Here is a 19,400-nt window from a genome sequence, read left to right as displayed (position 1 = left end):
ATCCATGACAATAATTTGAGTGGGCATCTCAAAATGGAAGTCTTAATATAACTGAAAGCATGAATATTATAAGATGGTAAGAAGTCTAAATTCAAGCCAATAATTATGGTAAACAGTATATCATCAAACTATTTTGTATGTTGTGAAGAATGCTTGTGACCTTGGTTAGAGAAGGCTTATCTGTGAATCCGACTCACAAGTGGTGATACATCTATTGAATCAACAACATTCTAAAACTATTAGTTGGAAGTTAGCTTTGATTGCAGACCAAATTCATAATTTGTTTACTTCTTTGGAATTTGTTACTTTCACTCATATTCCCAAGGAATGGAATAGTGTTCATGATTGTTTGGCAAAGTGGGCTTCTGACCATATGTGTAATTGGAACATTGTTGATATGAATCAACTTCCGATGGCATTGTCCCATCAACTTGATCACTTGGTTGATCTTGACAAGGTTGTCTAATGCCCTTTCTCTGTTTGCTCTTGTTTCTCTTTCTCCTTGAATAAATTATCACCCCTCCTTTATTTCAAATAACGTTTGTTTTCATCAACCTATTATATTTTTACTTGTAGATTCAAAATAAGTATTATACAATTTAATTTATTTCCATATTTACAATTAAAACAAGTCTAAATTCACTTATAAATCTTATTATTACCAGTACAACTTATTTAATCATTTAATATATGTTGTATGCAATAGGAAAATATAAGATGAATATTTCCACAGTCAAAAGTACAAATATTTTAAGATGATAGTATGTTAACAATCTAATTTTCCCATCATCTACACCTTCTCCCGCTAAACTCTCTCATTATTATTAATATTTGTTAATGAATTCCACCAAACCTCCTTTGATTACTATTAAAAGTCTTCATCCTGATTTCTATTAAAAGTCATCCAAAATAAACTTACTTCTAAATTTATTTTGTTAGTTTGTGGATAAATGAAGTACTTACCATACATACTTCATAATTCTTTGGGGCCTATTTTATCAGGACTTTGGCCCACATGTAATAGTTAATTATAACCCTAAAACAGAAAAAATACTTGTACACAAAAGCTTAGGGTTTGGGGTTTTCCATAGTGTGTGATGCAAAAAAAAATTCTTGCAGATCGTAATAATATTACACATGTTTAGTGGATGTAGTTGAAAGTTTGGGTGAACCACATTAAATCTTAGCCTCTTGTGTTCTCTTATGTGTGATTTATTATTTTTTGATATTAGTTATATTTGCATGTAATTGTTATTTCTGTCTAGTTATTCCTAACATATCTTATTTGTTATTGTTTGTTTGTTTTATTTTTATCATAGTTTTGAGATTACATTTTGGAATTTCTCATCAAGATGCAGAAGCAAAACCTTGAAAATTATTATCTAATAAAAATAATTTCTGATATTCTAAAAAAATTACCTTAGAATCTCTGGCCACCCTGAATTGCACTGAAAAACCCAGAAAACAAAAACCCAGTAAATAAAGAGAAAAAAACCAGTTATCTGATGAACTTATAAACATTGTCATTAGTAATAATAATTCCCTCACACAATGCATACATTTGTCCATTGCCAAAGAAGCAGGAAAACAGGCATGCATAATTTAACCAAGCAGAAACAGCAGTTGGGGCATTACATATATATCATCAAACACTATATTCCCTAGGATCCTTGTAGTTAAAAGCCACGGATCAGCATCACAGCACTTTATTTTCCATTCTTATCATCTTCAAGATCTACTACAGTTAATACAATAAACTCAAATTCATTGTTCACTTTGCTAAAAGAAATTCAGCATCAGACTCCAGCATTTCCATGGTCTCAGGCAGTAGAGAAATGTCAACATCCACACTGCCTTGTTCATCCTTGCCAGGGTAGAGATAAACCATGCCATCAAACTTGTTATTGCTGCCACCTCTGACTTTCAAAGGCTTTCCCCATCCAAAATCATTCTCATAGACTTGAAATCTAGGGGAACTCCCAACTGTGATACAATTCATTCCTGCATCACTGAACCCAAAAAGCTTGGGATTCTTCTCCCACTCTTCATTCTTCTCAGTAATGGCCTTGGCTCCATGGGAGTCAATCACCTGCTGCAGCATATTTGCTGCAAATGAGACATCATTAGAGAGGAGGTAAGCCACAGCAGTTGCACCATAGATGCCATGAATAACATTACCAAAGTAGCCATCTGGCACAGTGGGCTCAACCCTCTTCCGGCAGTCTATGAAGAGAGTGAATACTGTTATCTCCTCTGGTGCCAATTTTCTGGCCTTTGTCACTGCCCTCCAAATATGGGCTCCCAGAGACTGAAAGGAAGAAAAGAGTTTTCCTTCTTTGTCCTTGTTGGCCCTGCTTTTAAGGGCACTCATCATCTCCTTGCTGAAATGGAATACCTTTCCCCTCAGATGGGGTTTGTCCAAATGAGTTCCATTGATTGCATTGTCTCTTCTTGGAGGTGTTATGTTCAGGTTTACCTTGGAGTCTCTGATAAGAGCACGGTCATGTGAAGGAGGCAGGGTTATTGTCTTTGAGCCCCTGCATAGCTCAGCCCAGGAGCTCATAAAGTGCCATGTGGAGGACCCATCCAGTATCAAATGATTGAAGGCTATTCCTAGTGCTACTCCATCTTTCAGCTCTGTTACCTGCTTTCACCAATACAAGTTAGCAAGAAAACAATGTATGGCTACACACTGCACAAGAAGATGCTTGAAAACTGTTGTACTGTCTTCAGGATCTAAAAAGTTTCTCATATATATCAAAGATGAAAAAAACCAAGATGTTCTTTATCTAATGCTGCCCAAAATTACCCTCTTATCTTTTGGACTGCCTGAGAGGACCGATATTCAAAATCTAAAAAGTTGTATTGATATATATCAAAGATGAAGAAAATCAAGATGTTAGCACAAAACTACCCTTTTATTGGATGGGCCATGAAAATTGCATATAGATTTTAAGAATATCCGTTTTCCACAATCCATTTAATTTATGTTTAGTGTTTCTGATTTCAATTTTGTGAAATCTTTTGCATTAACATTTCAGATCACGGTCCATCATCAGGATAACCAGAGTCACAGTCAGAGAACTTCAGAGAGAATGATGATACTCTCTTACTGTGATTATCCTGATGATGCGTGATCCAAATAAACATTAATTCAAAAAAACTGACACAATCGAAACCAGAAACACTAAACATAAAACATAGATTTTGCAAATAGCCCTACAGATATCGTCCACAAAAAAAACATAGATATTACAAAAAAGCCCTACAGACATCCGCCATGGAAAAAAACATAGATATTATAAAATTACAAATGATCCTGCAGCGTAGTCAAAAACCAATCTGGTCAGATAAACCAGATGCGGGCAGGAACTTTTTAATCAATTGTTTCTGAATTGATGTTTAGAATCAAATTCCATCATCCACCAGCAGAAATAAGAAATTAAAAATAATTTGTGTTACATCAAAAATAGAAACAAGTGAACAAGTTACTCTAGAAAACCAAACTTCTATCTTTACAAAACTAAAAACTAATATACTAGCTTTTACAAGCATTAAAGTCAAAAACATGTGCCAATACCCACAGAATTTCAGTAGGGATAGTTTTATACAAATGTAATTAGGAAAAACCCAAGATAGGTGAAATTTTAGACCAAACTACAAATAGTAAATCTCCTCAAGCATAGTAGACTTCAACAATACAAGTAAATTCCTTTGTAATGCTTAAAAAATTCCGTATCCAGAGATGATCCAAGATAAAAGCTTGTAGACTTCAACAATACAAGTAAATTCCTTTGTAATGCTTAAAAAATTCCGTATCCAGAGATGATCCAAGATAAAAGCTTGTAAATTATTTTATCTGGAATGCTTCAAAATGTCAGTACATAGGAATGATTCTATACATCAATACTTGTAAACTCCTTTTTAATGCTTCAAAAGTCAAAACTATTAAGTTCTTTTATAATACTTCAAAATGTCAGTATCCTAGATCGGATCATACCTAGATATGATTCAAGATGTCAAAACATGCAAATTCCATTCTAATGCATGTAGGGATAACCCAAGATGTCAAAACTACCAAATTACCCTAGATCGGATCATACCTAGATATGATTCAAGATGTCAAAACATGCAAATTCCATTCTAATACATGTAGGGATAACCCAAGATGTCAAAACTACCAAATTACTTTCTAATGCATCAGGGATAACCCAAGATGTCAAAACTACCAAATTACTTTCTAATGCATTGTACCCAAACCAACAATAGTATGTATATTTACATATCCAGATCCTCCTTCCTACTCCTCCTAATCTTAGTTTGTTAAAAAAAATTCATTTTTCCTCACAAACAATCCAAGGAATCTCACCTGAACAGCAAGCATTGGAAGGAAAAACCCATTGAGGTTGATGGTATCATTAAAAGGAACAATGTCCTCCATCAATGAAGTGGAGTCTGGCCCAACTAGATCCCCAACTGCCACAGCACTCCAGGAAGCTTGGATGAAGTCCACTCCAGCATCATTACATTCCACCATGAGAATCCCATCTTTCATACAGAGTCTCCCAGCAAGAGGGTAGAAATAGGCGAGAGCTTCTGAGAGGCTTTTCTTCAGAGCTTCCACCATAGAGGAAAACCCTCTGCTTGGGGAAGGATAGACAATTACCTTCTGGTTGTAGTGAAAAGTAACATAAGGGAGATCAAATGTTATGAGATCACAGTACTTACGCTCAGATGGCCTGCTTGGCAGTACACTCGTCTTTTCAAGCACAGTGAACCCATGCTTCTCCTTCCCATTCTCTCTAGCATCCATGATTAACTAAGGAAAAGTACTGCTGAATAGAGCATACAACACTACTTCAAAGTTGCTTTCCCTTCTTGGGTTTCACTCACAGAGGCCTCTAGGCATCAATCAGTATTTGTACTGCAAGAGACGTAGATACATTGATCAAGACATTAATCTACTTTTCGGCGAGAGATTATAATGGAGGGGAACTCATATGCCTGTTTGTTACCTTCCCAAACAATCTCTTGCAAGAGTTACAGCAGACAGTACATATATATAGACCTATAAATGTGCGTCTGTGTAGGGGAAGATCTTAAATGTAAGCTGCTTAAAATATTGCACAAAGCATAGTAAAATTTGCACATAATTAAGTAGGCCTCCCTGTTTTTAAGTTTGATCTAATTAAGTAGGCCTCTCTCATTTTCGGTTTGATATAATGAAAGAGTGGAGTTCAATTGGTGATGTCAATAATGATATTCATTGATTAGATCTTTTATAGAGTTCAAACAAACTCTGGTAGATTTGGAATAACGTATGGTACATATATAAATATTAAACTTTTAATTAAAATGGTGAACAAAACATACAAACTTTCAAATGATTAATTAAGTCTAATTGTTTTTAATGTAGTGAGAAGTTGAATGGTTTGAAATGAGTCTACCAGCGAGTTAGTTTCGTTAAGTGCAAGGTTTCAACATCATTAGGATGATGCTAGGTCGCGCTTCATGTAATTTTGACAGAATGAATACCTCTCAACTCTAGGCTCTTAGCTGAAGAGGTCAGTCCATAGACTTGCTCTCCTATCGAATAGCAAAACTTTCGTAGTAGACTTAACTGCAGGGTTTTTGCCTTTGTTGAGCATCCATGCTCACAAGTCTACACCTACAAAAAGAAAGTTATAATTGTATTTTAATGTAAGTTTTCTATAACTCTATCTTTGCATTGATTCAATATAAATAATAAAAAGCTAAAAAATTTGAAGTTCTAATATAATCAAAAGTTGTAGTTTAATTAGTTGAATAATTAAGGAAATGAATGTGTTGCTTATGTCATCTACCACAATTCAAACTTATTAAAAGTGTGGTATAAGGCCTTACATAATATCTTTAGAAATTTTAAAGGTCTTAATAGAAAATCTTCAATATAAAAGAAGAGTAGTTAAAATGGTTTATGGTTACCAGTCATAAGAATGATGGTATGTTCATTGATTACAAAATTCATTATTCAAAATCTAAAAATATGATATCAGAAATGAAGCTATTATTGTGCAACCTTTGAAAGCATGGGTACCTTTCAATTCTCAACCCTCAACCCTCAACCAAAGAAGTATCAATTTAGATTCATACTGCCATATTGATTTTTAAGGTGAAAATTATGGTTTGAAAGTATAATTTTTCCAATGACGAATATTACTAGAATCATACTTTTGTATTGAATAACAAAGCAAACTTATGAATGATGTAGATGTCATTCTATAAAACCATCGATGGGTGGTGAGAGAAAGCATGGGCACTGTCAAAATGTGAAGTTTCTACTTTTGAGCAGAGAAAGTGCCCGTGTCCCTTTATGAGTATAGTTGGCCGATGTTTCCAAAAGCCCCCAATCCTTGAGGCCAAGCATTTGCAGCAATCCTTGTTCACATGGCTGCATTGAATGAAGCCGTAAAACCCCACCGACTCAAATTAATTTCACGGATAGAGGATGACCTTTAACTTCCAGCGTATGCCAGACAGAGGCTTTAAACGCTATCAACTAATAAGAAAGAAATTATATGGAGGAGAATTGAATTTAGCGGAAGATGAGGTCTTTGGGAGGTGTGTGGTCTGTCAGCCAACTACTACTTGTACGGGCCGGGATTGTCAATAAACGATGATGATGACAGTGTGAAATGTTTGTGACTTCTGCAAGACCACCGGAGGGGCAGGGGAGGACGTGTAAAGTGGGCATCCGGTCAATCATTCTAATATTACCTGGGTAGTCCTTGTGCCACCTATCCATACAAAACATGCACCAATTTGATGTTTACAGCATTTCAACATTCTTGTGATGCATTCCTTGCGCCACCTACTCTTGCACATAGTTCCCTAAAAAGTAGGTGTACCCTTTAAGGTAAAGACTTGATTGTTTTTAAATAAGTCTGTCCGGACTACACTTGATGTTTAGAGCTTCTCAACAGTCTTCCAGACTATTGATGGAATACTTTTATGACACTCTTTGGGTGTCTTCTTAATTTTTTTAATAATTAGGGAATACAAGTTACTTCTGGTTATTCATGTACACAATGCTGTTACTTTAATCATTACCTCAAAAAAAATTGGGTATCTCCAAACAAATATGCCAAAACACATCATATGATTCATGAACATGAGTAGTTATTCTCTCTTCTTTTTTTTTTTCTTCTTCCTATTTTTTAGTTTTCTTGATTTTTGATTAGTTCATTTGTCAAAAAAGTACTATAACAGCTATTGGGGTGTCTTAGTGTCAAGTATTGAGTAAACATTTTTAAATGACACTTTTAGACTACCTCACATTGTAAGAGTTCTACAAAGAGCTTCGTAAATGTGGGAAAGCCAAAAGGTTAGCCTTAAGCTCTTCACTCACCTACGGAGGTTCATCGAAAAATTTGACAAACAGATTAGAAATTGTAGAAACTGTATGTGCATAAAGTTAGCCTGAGCAATACCTGGATCGTTTCCCCTAATTGTGTTTTATAGAGTTGTTAGGCTATTTTCCAAAATCTTATTATCTTGCTATGGTCTTTTCGTTTCTTACAGTGTTTGCTCTTGTGGAAGTTCATTCATTCATAAGAGAAAAAAAATTGAATTTTTTTTGGAAACAATGATTGACCAAATAGCAATTTAATGGACCAAGAATTGGTCAAGTGTGCATACTATAGGCATGCTTATCCAATGTGAATTAGTCATACAATAATTATTGCGCTTAATCAATGCAAGCTCATGTTTAATAAACACACAAATAAAGCTGCCAACAAATCCACTGCCACAAAATGTTATGTTATGCCTATAACTTGGAGCCCCCAAGAGTTCACCACCTATGCAAGGGTTTAAATATGACAAGAACAACATCTACACCAACATACTTGCATGTTTGAAACAATTAATTTTCAAGCATAAAATTCATGTATATTTTAAATCCTACTCATGATATTTTGTGATCTTTTAAAGTTCTCGCTTTGCAATAGTTGTACACATCATTTCAATCTTTTTACATTTGTTGAGTGTTAATGACAACTAAGCTAAATGAGGGAGGAAAATAATCATAAGGCAAGGCCCGAAGTGATTTGGAGTGTCATTAGGTTAAGGGCAACAAGAGTGTGTCAAAAAAAAAAAAGATGTGCTAAAAATGAAAGTTTGCAAAAAAAAACGTGTAAAGAAAAAGAATCGTAGTATGAATCTAGTCTTTCAACTATATTTTGTAATAAAAAAATGGAAAAGATTAAGAAGTGAAACTATTGTGCATTATTTGTGACATTTTTAGAAAAATATAGCATAGTGTTAATATTGATCTCAGATTGGTTTTGACAAATGAGTGTCAACACACTTAAGACATTTACTTAGTTTATGTCGAACTAGTAATGCATTCTGAATACAACATGTAAATATTAGACTATGTCGAGTTGCAATGAGTGTCGAGTCACTCATGTGCTGAGTCACTGAAATGCCAAGCAGATAGACCATGTTGAGTGATTCAAGTGCCGAGTAAACAGTAGATGCCAAACAGTTCAAGTGTCGAGTCAAAATAGAATTGTAGTGTATGTCAAGCATCAGAGACTTCATATGTCGAGTGAAACAAATTGGACATATTTGTTTGTAATGGCACAAATAACCATGTAAATCATTTTCAAGCTAACCTAAAGATAGATTTCGATCTTTTGGAGACAAGGACGAATCTATATGTGGATTCCCTATGCAATGACATGTAGCCAATTTGAAAATGGGAAGGTTTAAGAGGCAAAATGGATGAATCTTAGTCCTAGATTCATACCTAACCCTAAGCCACCTAAGTCTTCTTAAGGAGAATGAAGCCCTAAATATTTAACGAAGAGAGAACAATGTAACAAGGCATAAATGATTGAATTGGAAGAGCAAACAAGATAGTTTTGCAGAGCATTCAAGGTGACTTAGCAGTAAAAGTGAATTGCAGAATCAATTAAGTGAAGAATAGAGGATAGAGGAGAATACAACATTGATACATCAAATTGTGAAGGATCAACCAAAGATTGGATAGAGGTGATCTATGATCAGGCAAGCAAGTGCCAACCACAGGATCTATGCTGAGACATTTTGATAGGTGATTTCAGTTAAATCTCTTAACAGAGTAGTCTTAACAAGTTGTGTGAAATCCTTTATCAGGGTGCTTACTTAATTGTAAGTTGAAGTCCTCTAACAAGGCACACTTCTAACAAGGTGTTAAAATCCTTTATCAAGGTGGGACTTAACAGTCGTTGTAAGCCTTTAACAAAGCAGGCCTTTCACAAGGCAGGTCATGATTTATGGTCAAACCATTGTAACCTTAATTGGATACACTTTATTGTTGCAGTAGTGAAGATTTGTGGGTATCATCCCCACCCAAGTTTTACCTTCTCACTTGGAGGGTTTCTGGATAATCATATCTGGTGTTAAGTGTGTGTGTTTGATTACATGTTTACATGATTGATGCATATGTTATGTGAGGCCTCACCCTGACCCATTCTAGCATCGATGGTATATTATTATTTTTGATACTTATGACTCGATATGTCAGAACATTATTTGATGCACTGAAAATTATTATGCTATTATGATGTGTGATGCTTTACTTTTAGATATTTGTTTTCATCATTTAATGCTTTATGAACATGTATGATGATGTAGTGAATGAATGCAGAACTAACACTTTGATTTTTCCAATTTTAATGAATAGAATGAGATAAACAATTGAATGGTAGAAAAATGGATGTTTTAATTTACATGAATTTCTTGATACGTATTTTTACATATATACATATGTTTCTTGAACTACTGATGTGTGCAGGAAATCTAGCCAGGAAATCCAATGGAAAGACGAAACCGAACCCCTTGTTAAATTGTGTTATCTTTGTATTGTAATTCTTTGAAGGTTGTTATTTGGTCATACTATTTTCCTAGCATTTTTTTGGTTCATATTAAGTCTTTAAGGCTTAAAAACATTAAATTTAAGTGCCCTAAGGGTAAGGGTATGGGTGGGGAGTACTTTCCACCCCCTTAGCCTCCTTAGTTGACTTTTAGGGTCACTCAAAAATCCTACTTTTGGTTGATTGCAAAAATTGATTATCTCCTTACTTGAGTTGGTGACCCAAAACTCCATCTTGAGGTTACTTGAAGTCTAGTTGAGTTAAGTATCATACTTAGAGGCATATTGGAGTAGTTTTGGTTTTGGTTACCCAATCTCTAGTTTTAGAGAAAGTTTGAAGATTGAAAGAAAAAAAGGAAAAAGCTCTTCTCAACCCACCATTTTTTCCATAACTCTTTTGGTAAAGGTAGGAGTTCTTCACTTCTTTGAATTGTTTTCTTCATTTGTTCATGCTTGAATCTTGTTTGAATCATGCATAAGGCATTGTGTTGTTTTTTTGTATTGCTTGCTTGTGTGTTGGGGTTGATTGGGAGGGATCTTAACTTATTTTTCTTTTGATGTTATTCTCATGCTTGCTTGATGTTTTGTGTTTTGAGGGGATTTCATGGGGATTGTTTTGGCATCACTCACCCTTGAATAGGGAAGAAGTGGTCATGTATGGGGGAAGGGCCTTAGTTGGACCTCAATAGTGTAGAGTCTCGTCTCATGGTGAGAGGAGGGAAAGAGGGTAGGATGTATGGGCCCTACTTGTCATCCCATACCTTGTATGAAAAATTGAATTATTGAAAAAGGGAAGGAATGAACACCCTTGTTATATTGGCTCCAAAAGGGCATTATAGAAGAACAGAGGTTCTTGAATTTTATCTCCGAAAAGGCTATGTTATGGTATGGTGATTGACATCTCCTATTGAGAAAATCCACCTCCCCCCTATTTTGGTTCATTGTTGAACCTATTGTGCAAAACCGAATTGGGAATGCATGCTTGAATTGTTCATCATATTATGTTGTTTTACCTTCATGTTAGTTCTTGTCTCCCCATGGTTTCCTGCATTGAAGACATTGGAAAAGATCTCTTGTGAAAGCCCTAGAAGAGATTTCAATTGAATTATAACATTATATAAAATTGTATTTTAAATTTTGATGTATTTGGCAAAGACGTCGGATTTTTTTATTGATTCTTTCTCGATGGATTCTTGAACCATGATGAATAATAGAGAAAGAAAAAGATTATGAAAATCTCATTGCATTGCTTTTATGTGATTTCAAGTTTTGCATATGTATGTGAGAAAGTAGGTTAATAGATTATGTCTTCAAATTATGAATTCTCAAGTTTTCAATTATGTAATGAAAAGTAATTTGATATGATGAAGCTTCCAATTCAAGGTTTATGTATCAAGAGGAAATAAAAATCCTACATTGTGGTCACAAAGTTAACTCTCTCCTTGTTAAATTTCATAATTGACACAATCAAATTTGATTAGGAATTATGCATCACTTCAAACTCTGAATAAAAGGAACATACACCTTGTTGTAAGATGATTGATAAAACATGAATGGTAGGAGAAAAGAAAGAAATAACCCTATTCAAATCCTTATATTAGTATATTGTTCATAGGAAAATCTATGTTGTCATTGGGTTAGAATTCACTCTTATATATATATATATATATATATATATATATATATATATATATATATATATATATATATATATATATATAAGATATATCATCACTTAGACAAAATTGGCTTAAAAAAAAAGTGCACCTCCAAGAGTTCAAAAAAAAACCTCTCTAAAAAATGTATGGGGAAGATTTTAATTTCCCCTCCCAAGTCACAGAGAATATTCTCTAAATTATTCTTTTATATTGCAACCAAAAATCAATGTTAAATCTTTTTAAAAGAATTATAAATTAAATGCATTTAAAATTAAAAATATTTAAATGGACATCTTGTTGACATCTCTCAAAAACAAAACTTTAGCATTAAAATCCTTTCATCATGAGAAGACAAGAACTTGCCTAGGTCAACATACCTATTTATTTTAATAATCAAATGAATCAAACTTACCCACTAAATTTAATTCTTCCCCCCCCACCATTCTCTTACCTTTTTCTCGTATCCCTCCAAGGGCTAGGCACAGGCTCTCCCAACTTGGAATAGCATTAATGCTATTGAATTTGCTTTTGGTGGAGGGGGGGCGCCTATGATGTCAGAGAGTACTTGCAAATTGGCAAGTGGGGCAGGTTGTTTTAGTGCAAGTGTGATCCTTCCTTAAAGTTTGAAATTGGTTGCTTGTTCCTTACCTTTTTGTCTTACCCAAGCTTTTCATTAGGCTACGCTCCTGTCATAGCGCCTGGGTCAGCGCACTTACTCTTGGTAGGCATGAGCAGGCCTAGGGAAGCGTTGCTTGCTTGGTAGTGGGTGGTTAGGGTAGTTAAGGGGGGATAGTAGTTAGTAGTTTTTAAGTTGTTTAAGTTAGAATGTAAACTACTTTTGTTTTAGTTTAGTTTGTTTTGTCTTTGAAATTTAGTTTTAAAAAAAATTGGTAGAATTTTGATGTGTACATTTTAATTATGAATTAATATTAGTTAGTCAATGTTAATAGAGTTTAGATTAGTTTTAGTTTATGTGGTAGTTAGTTGATATTAAATATAGTTTAGTTATTTCTTTTAGTTTTGATTTAGTTAGTTTTAGTTTTATTGTTAAGATTAAACTAGATTAGCATTAATTCAATATTCAGTTAATAGTTACTTTATGATATTAGAGAGTAGATTAATTATTATTTTTAGATGTTAGTTTAGGATATATTGTTTTATGCATATATATACTTGAGTTGTTAGTTAAGCTTTAACTCTAATGTTTTTTAATGAAGTTAGTGTAGAGTAGTAATTTAATTGTTAGATTATTAATAGTTCTATTTTAAAAGTTTGAGTTGAAGTTAGTATATTTAATTAGAATAATTTTAGTGTTTTACTAGTTAGTCCTTACAATTGTGAGCTAATTGGTGTTGTCTTAATATTGGCATTTTAATGGTTGAACTTAAATTTTATAATAGTTTAGAATGAAGTTAGAGATTTACATAACGATTTAATTGAAATAAGTCTACTCTTCAATTTTAATTATAATTGATAAAATTAATTAATTAGATTGTTATGAGAACGTAGGAGATAAATTGAAATCAAATGTGTAGATAGTATAATTGATAATAATGTTTATCTCTATGGTATGTATATTAAAGGCTAGTTAGATTTTATTAATGTGATAAACATAGTTAGCATGGTTGAATAGTTAAATCTAATTGATCTTCTAGAGTTTCAAATTCTCTTAATGATAAATGATTAAAATTGTAATGTCAAGTAAGTTATTAAGTTATAGAAGGGACTAGTTAATTAGTTCATTATTAGGTTAGTGGTTTTTTATCATAATTAAAATGATGCTAAACAAGTTGTGTATTTAAGAGATAGATTTCATTTTAGCTGGTAGGTCATTGTGATGTAATGAATAAGTTGTGTTAATCTATTGTCATCCTTAGGAGGTAATATTTTAAGGAATTATTAAAACAAATTGATGGATTAGGACTTTAGTTAAATGGAAATTATCGTTTAATTTAATTAATTGATTTATTAAGAAACCTTCAGTTCACCCAATAAACCCTTCTTGCGAAATGTTCAAACTGAGTTGTAACCTTCCATATTGATGGGAACTTGTATCTCTCTTCAAAGTATCTATGGTAATCTGAATTTTAAACTACTTGAACAATTAGTTCCATTATAGTTAATCATCTGAACCATTGTCAAACTTATTATCTTCATTTATTCTTTTTAAAAAAAAAAAAAATTGTGTGTTTTGCCCATCTATTTTGGGCATGACATGTTATATATGTTATTTTAGTATATTAATGCAGCACGCATCTTCCTTCCTTCAACAATACACCCTATGATGTTTTTAATGAATTCATTAATGGCTAGAATATCATGGGCAATGTTTGCACATACTTTTTGAAATTATGTAGACAACATTTCTTGTTCTTCTTTAAACTTAGTTGTGTCAGTCAAAGTAGTAAAATGATCATCAAATTCATCAATTACCCGACTAAGAAGATTGACTTCAAAATTGGAAAGCAATGTTCTTTGCAATTTGTCCAATGCCCATTCAAGTATCATCTCATGCTTCTCTAACTTTTTCTTTAACTTTTCGATGGCTTTAGCATAAGAAAATAAAGATATATGCATGAATCATTTCTCATCCATGTCTTCCTTGACTAATTTTGTGTCATCTTCTCTAATAGTACTTCTTTCCAATAATGAATGTAATGATGTGCTAGGTTTTGATGGTGTAGCAATGTCTTTTTCTTTTCTTGCAACCCTATGTTCAATTATAGTACATTTATTATTTCCCTTTTTGGAATCATATGCTGAGGGAAATGAAGATTGATCTTCATTTGCCACAAATGTAAAATTAGTTTGATCTGTATCCATTTCCTGTTTGGTCTACCTCCAAATTTTGACCATCCTATTGAACTTCTTGTTTGTTACTGAAATCTTCAACTCTCTACTCTTCTTATTTGTCTTCATGGTGTTCTTTTTCTTATTTGATCTCTTCTTTGTCACAGTCACTTGTTTGTTATGTTATTTCTACTACCTTAGTCACTAAGTCACCTATATTAATATTTTCCAAGTGTTCTTCTTGCTTCTTCTTCAAGTGTGGGCTCCAATGTAAGAGGAACTCCATTGATGTAGAAATATGGTTGCTTGATTGTGCTTACAATTTCTTTTGCCTTCTTGTCTTCTTTTGTCTTAATGGTAGCCTCATTAATTGATATACCAACTTGTTGGTAGTGGGCTAACATCCCTTGCAGGGTTTGTGACATGGATTAACCACCTCCTATGGTTCTATAAGACTATTGGTTGTATTAAACATTAAAAGGTTGATCTTTTGGTACAATGACAACCCTAGCCTTTCTAACAATTGGTATCAAAGCTTGGTCACAAATTTGAATCTTGCAAGCCATGACGAGTGACATTGGGAAGGGGATTGTTGGTAGTGGGCCAACATTCCTTATAGGGTTTACGTGATGGCTTAACTACCTCCTATGGTTCTATAAGACTATTGGTTGTATCGGGCATTAACGGGTCAATCTTTGGGTGCAATGTCAACCCTGGCCTTTCTAACATAACTGACCTTTTCTTTGGTTGTGATCTTTTAAGACTAGGATCATTAAGTACTTCCATAAATGCTTTCTTAGTCTCACCTTCAACTTCATCATTAAATTCGGCCATTAATATAATATGTCTCGTATTTGTCCTTAATTTTGGCATTGCTTGCTCAAGAACATTATACAAGTCTTCAAAAATGATTAAGGTACAAAGATCTCCTACTTTGTCCCATCTCATCTGCTTATATTCTTTAATAGTCATTAGTTACTCAAAGTCCATAAGTACCATTTGAATAATTAAACATAAAACACTCACTGTTCTGCTTATCCTATTGTTGCTCGATCTCTAATGTATTGATAAGCAAATTTATTGTCTCAAATGTAACATACTTGCAGAATATAAGTTGTAAAACATATAAAGCATTCAACACAAGTTTGACACTAGAATTTTTATGTGGAAACCCAATTTGGGAAAAACCACCAACAACATGTCACCACTTTTTCACTCTTTTGAAGTGAGCTATGATAGGAGCCAACCTCCCTCTTAAAGGTTTACAATACATATTGTTAAATGTGACCTGGTTAGAGGATTTAATCACCCTGTTAGGAGTGGCCTTATTAGAGGACTTTGATCATTCTACTTAGAATGTCACCTTGTTAAAGGATTTACATAGACTATTAAGTCCTTCAAATGACTATTAGGTCAACCTTTATTAAAAGGATTTCAATACAAATTGTTTACAATGATTAGAAAGAAAATAGTAGGACTTTGATCTATATGATTACAACTCACTTTGCAAGTTCAATTCACTATTTAGTTCATGTGTTGATTTACTTTTATAAGCTCTCCATTTTCATCTCTGTTCTTGATTCACTTGGCAAGGCTTCAAGCAATGAATCTTCTCCTTTCCACAACACTTAAGCCATCTACTCAGATTTCACTTATCAATATCAGCAACATATGCACAAGCAATCTCCTTTAGCTTCACATTCACTTTCACACACTTGTGCATCTCCGATCAACGTTATTTTGTATGCACCTCTCTCTCTCTCTCTCTCTCTCTCTCTCTCTCACACACACACACACACACACACACACACACACACACACACACATGTTTGTTTGGCTCTATACCTCTTTAAATAGGTAATTCTTGCTTTTTCATTTTTCACAATCACCGTAGATCTATGGGTTTATGATCAGGTTCAACATGATTCATTATATTTTTCCACCTTTTTGATCATCCTCTAGAAACTTATCTAGAATCTGTTTATTAGGTCTTTGCCTAATCCTCACCTTGAATTTAATGATCCAACTCATCAATCTTATCTTCAAAATGGTTTACATCTCCCAAGAAATCTATCAAGTTGGCTAGGATTGACAATTTCCTCAAATTCATTCTCAACACTGTTACTCAATAATCACTAAGTTTTTTTACTTGGTCATCACTTAATTACTCAGTCACTATAAAACTTCTAGCTTAGCATCAACTATCTTGCTTGGTTGATATTGATACTTGATCAGCACTAGATTTTTTCGACACTTACTATGTCTCGGTTGACACTAGCATCACTTAGCATTCCTTAACCTTTTACTCTATTGCTTGACCTAACTTAACTTTTTTTATATAAACAATCACTTTGTCTCATCAAAGTCTATCTAATCAAATGTCCATTGTAGTTTTCTTTTCATAACTAAATCTTTCCTCTAGGTGTTATTGCTATGAGCAATTTCTCAAATCCTCTTCATCAATCAAATAGATATGACATTTAGATTAGGTAGCAATATGTCTTATCAATAGATTTGACATCAATGACAAAATAATAATTGTCTCAATTGTAAGTTTCCAACAATCTCCCTCTTTGGCATTAATGGCAACATCTCTACATCTCAACATTTAGCAATATCTTAATGTATCAAATGTATTTCACTTTGTTACCATACAATCCAAAAGGACTCTACTTTCATGAGTGATCAATATCCTTAGTTTCATTCAAATTCTCTTTTCTGACTTTCTTCTTCTAAGATAATCTTGGATATGTCTTTCCCTCTTTGTCTATTTCTTTTTCTTTGTATATTCTCCCTTTTTTACAACAATGCCAAAGACACTTAGCTTGCTTAGCTTCAATCACTTCATACATCTAAATTATGTAGATTTTTCATGTTTGACTGATTTTTGTCATCTGGCTATGGTTGTTCTATTATGTTGTACTTGACTATCTACCTTAGGAATTTCACAAAGTAAATTTGTGTTGCATCAATGTACAAGATATCCTGATTAACACATTTGATGTAATGCACCTTTTCTCCTTAAGTAGATTTCTTTAGGGGAATCACCCCTAATTTACCTCTAAGATATTCATGAGTGTCTTTAGATAAGGCTTTAGTGAATATGTTAGCAATTTGTTCTTTGGTGTGCACATTGTTAGAATATACACTCCACTAATATAATTGGGGGGTGAATTAGCTATACAACTATTATCACAATTATCAATCTTATTAAATCTTGACCATATGATCAATATAATCAGAAACCACAACAAGATACTCATGCACAATAACACTAGATATGTTGTCTAGGGAAACCCTTGATTAGAGGGAAAACCCCAGTGGGGTTGGTACCCACAAGATGATGTACTAATATAAATATTCCTTGTTAGAGGATAGACTATGTTAGGAGTCTGTGAAATAAATGTAGTACATATCAGTCCCTGTTAGGATACTTGGAATCCTTGTTAGGAGTTGTAGAAGACAACTGGACCCATTGTCCAAATAGTTTCAAGGGCAAGACCAATAAACCCGCTATCCAAATGATCTATGTATTATTCCTTGTAGAATAATAGAATTGAACTATATTGTTCCTTCCTCTTTCTCCATCCTATCAACTATAGTTTTCTTTTTTTTGATCTCAATACCAAATCACAAACTTCACATCCAATAATCCCTTGGATCGCTTGCTCACATTTACCAAATACTTTACTCTTGTTCACACTTCCTTGCACACTTAGCATCCCACACACTTTACAATCAAGGAAAATACTTTCCTTTATACCAAGTCATCAAAAAAATTCCTTGAGATAGCCTTGAGGATTTTTCAATTAATTATAATAGGACCACAATAAGGTAATCAATTTATTTCACAATCATGATAGCACTGTTAGCTCACAGTTTGTACAACTCTTCACATGTGCGACTTCAAGGCTTGCACACTTACATACATCATCATCGGACTATCTTATACCACTATATAACTTAATGTATCCATATTATATCTTTGTTAGAAGATATAATGCAATCATCATAAACTACTTTATAGGTACTCTATTTCTGTAATGCTCTCTGTAAATCACTTATAAATTTCGTAGCTCTTTGACTTAGGTTATGCATACTTAACATCATTATCAAGACATAATGAGGAACACATCCTTAACTTTGCATCATCTAATTGTTAAACCTATATTCATACAACCATGACCTTTTTTGTTATTTTACTAGTCTTCTTAGAATTACTACTTGTTGGCATTCCAGTCATGTTTGTTATTAGTGACATACACTTATTTAGATTGTGAGTTCATACTGAGCATATTGTACAGTTAACAATATTAATCAAGTATTTCAGTTGCTTCTAACTCCTACAGTTACTACCAAGTCCTATGGATAGATTTTAATTTGAATTGAGCAATTACTATAGAGTTGATGAACAATAGTGTAAACTAAGCATTTCAATGTATGTCGAGTTTACCAATGTAAACTGAGTTGTGCAGTGTTTATCGAGTTTGCAGTTGATGTGATGTGAGTCTAGTGTTGACCAAGCTACTTAGTGTTAACCAAGAGACTCAGTTTATACTGAACTCGAGGTGATAGTGTTTACTGAGCTATGTAGTGTGAATCAAGTGATTTAGTTTTTATGTTGAGTTTCACAGTATTCATTGAGTCACCAGTGCAACCTGAGTTCAAGACTACTTGGAAGTGATCAGTATGGACCAAACTTCTACATCTACCAAGTGAATGACGATGTCGAGTATTGGCAGTGGATGCCGAGTATCAAAACTTCATTGAGTCAGTCTTTAGAGCTTGAGTTTCTACACTTTGGTTGACTTTGTAATATTTTTGTAAACTTCTATTGTGGCTGACTTTGTAATTGTGTAATTGGATTGATATATATGTAATTTATTGTATCACATCCAAATCATAAAAGTGAAGTAATGTAATCATTAGAGAAGAGCAGAAGAGTGAATTACAAAGGCTACAACAATATAAGGAGAAAAAAAGATTCACCTATCACAGCAAGGTGATTTGTACACTCAGAGGAATCTCATTCAGCAAACCAAGTTGCAAATCAG

At 33.5% G+C, this 19,400-nt stretch overlaps 1 protein-coding gene across 1 annotated transcript; it reads right to left on the bottom strand.

Moving 5' to 3' along the window:
- Nucleotides 1-1,498: 1,498 nt before the first annotated feature.
- On the bottom strand, nucleotides 1,499-4,893 carry LOC149544513 (BAHD acyltransferase DCR-like). Its single transcript, XM_089795170.1, has 2 exons — nucleotides 4,370-4,893; nucleotides 1,499-2,644 (listed from the first exon to the last, which is right to left on the bottom strand). Exons 1-2 carry the CDS (start codon nucleotides 4,811-4,813, stop codon nucleotides 1,772-1,774), a joined length of 1,317 nt encoding a protein of 438 aa, XP_089651296.1. The 5' UTR covers nucleotides 4,814-4,893; the 3' UTR covers nucleotides 1,499-1,771.
- Nucleotides 4,894-19,400: the final 14,507 nt, after the last annotated feature.

Source organism: Cupressus sempervirens, chromosome 8 (genome assembly GCF_028749045.1).
Source record: "Cupressus sempervirens isolate cs-2001-9-10 chromosome 8, ASM2874904v1, whole genome shotgun sequence".
Taxonomy (NCBI): Eukaryota; Viridiplantae; Streptophyta; class Pinopsida; order Cupressales; family Cupressaceae; genus Cupressus; species Cupressus sempervirens.
Note: the sequence above shows the minus strand (reverse complement) of the source record. Positions and strands in the feature narration are given on the sequence as shown.

What these genes read in the sequence shown, in the direction of transcription:
- LOC149544513 (XM_089795170.1), bottom strand. Translation starts at nt 4,813, where the DNA reads ATGGATGCTAGAGAGAATGGGAAGGAGAAGCATGGGTTCACTGTGCTT. An exon ending in TTCCAATGCTTGCTGTTCAG is followed by an intron (nt 2,645 to 4,369) that starts GTGAGATTCCTT and finishes TGGTGAAAGCAG; the next exon opens with GTAACAGAGCTGAAAGATGG.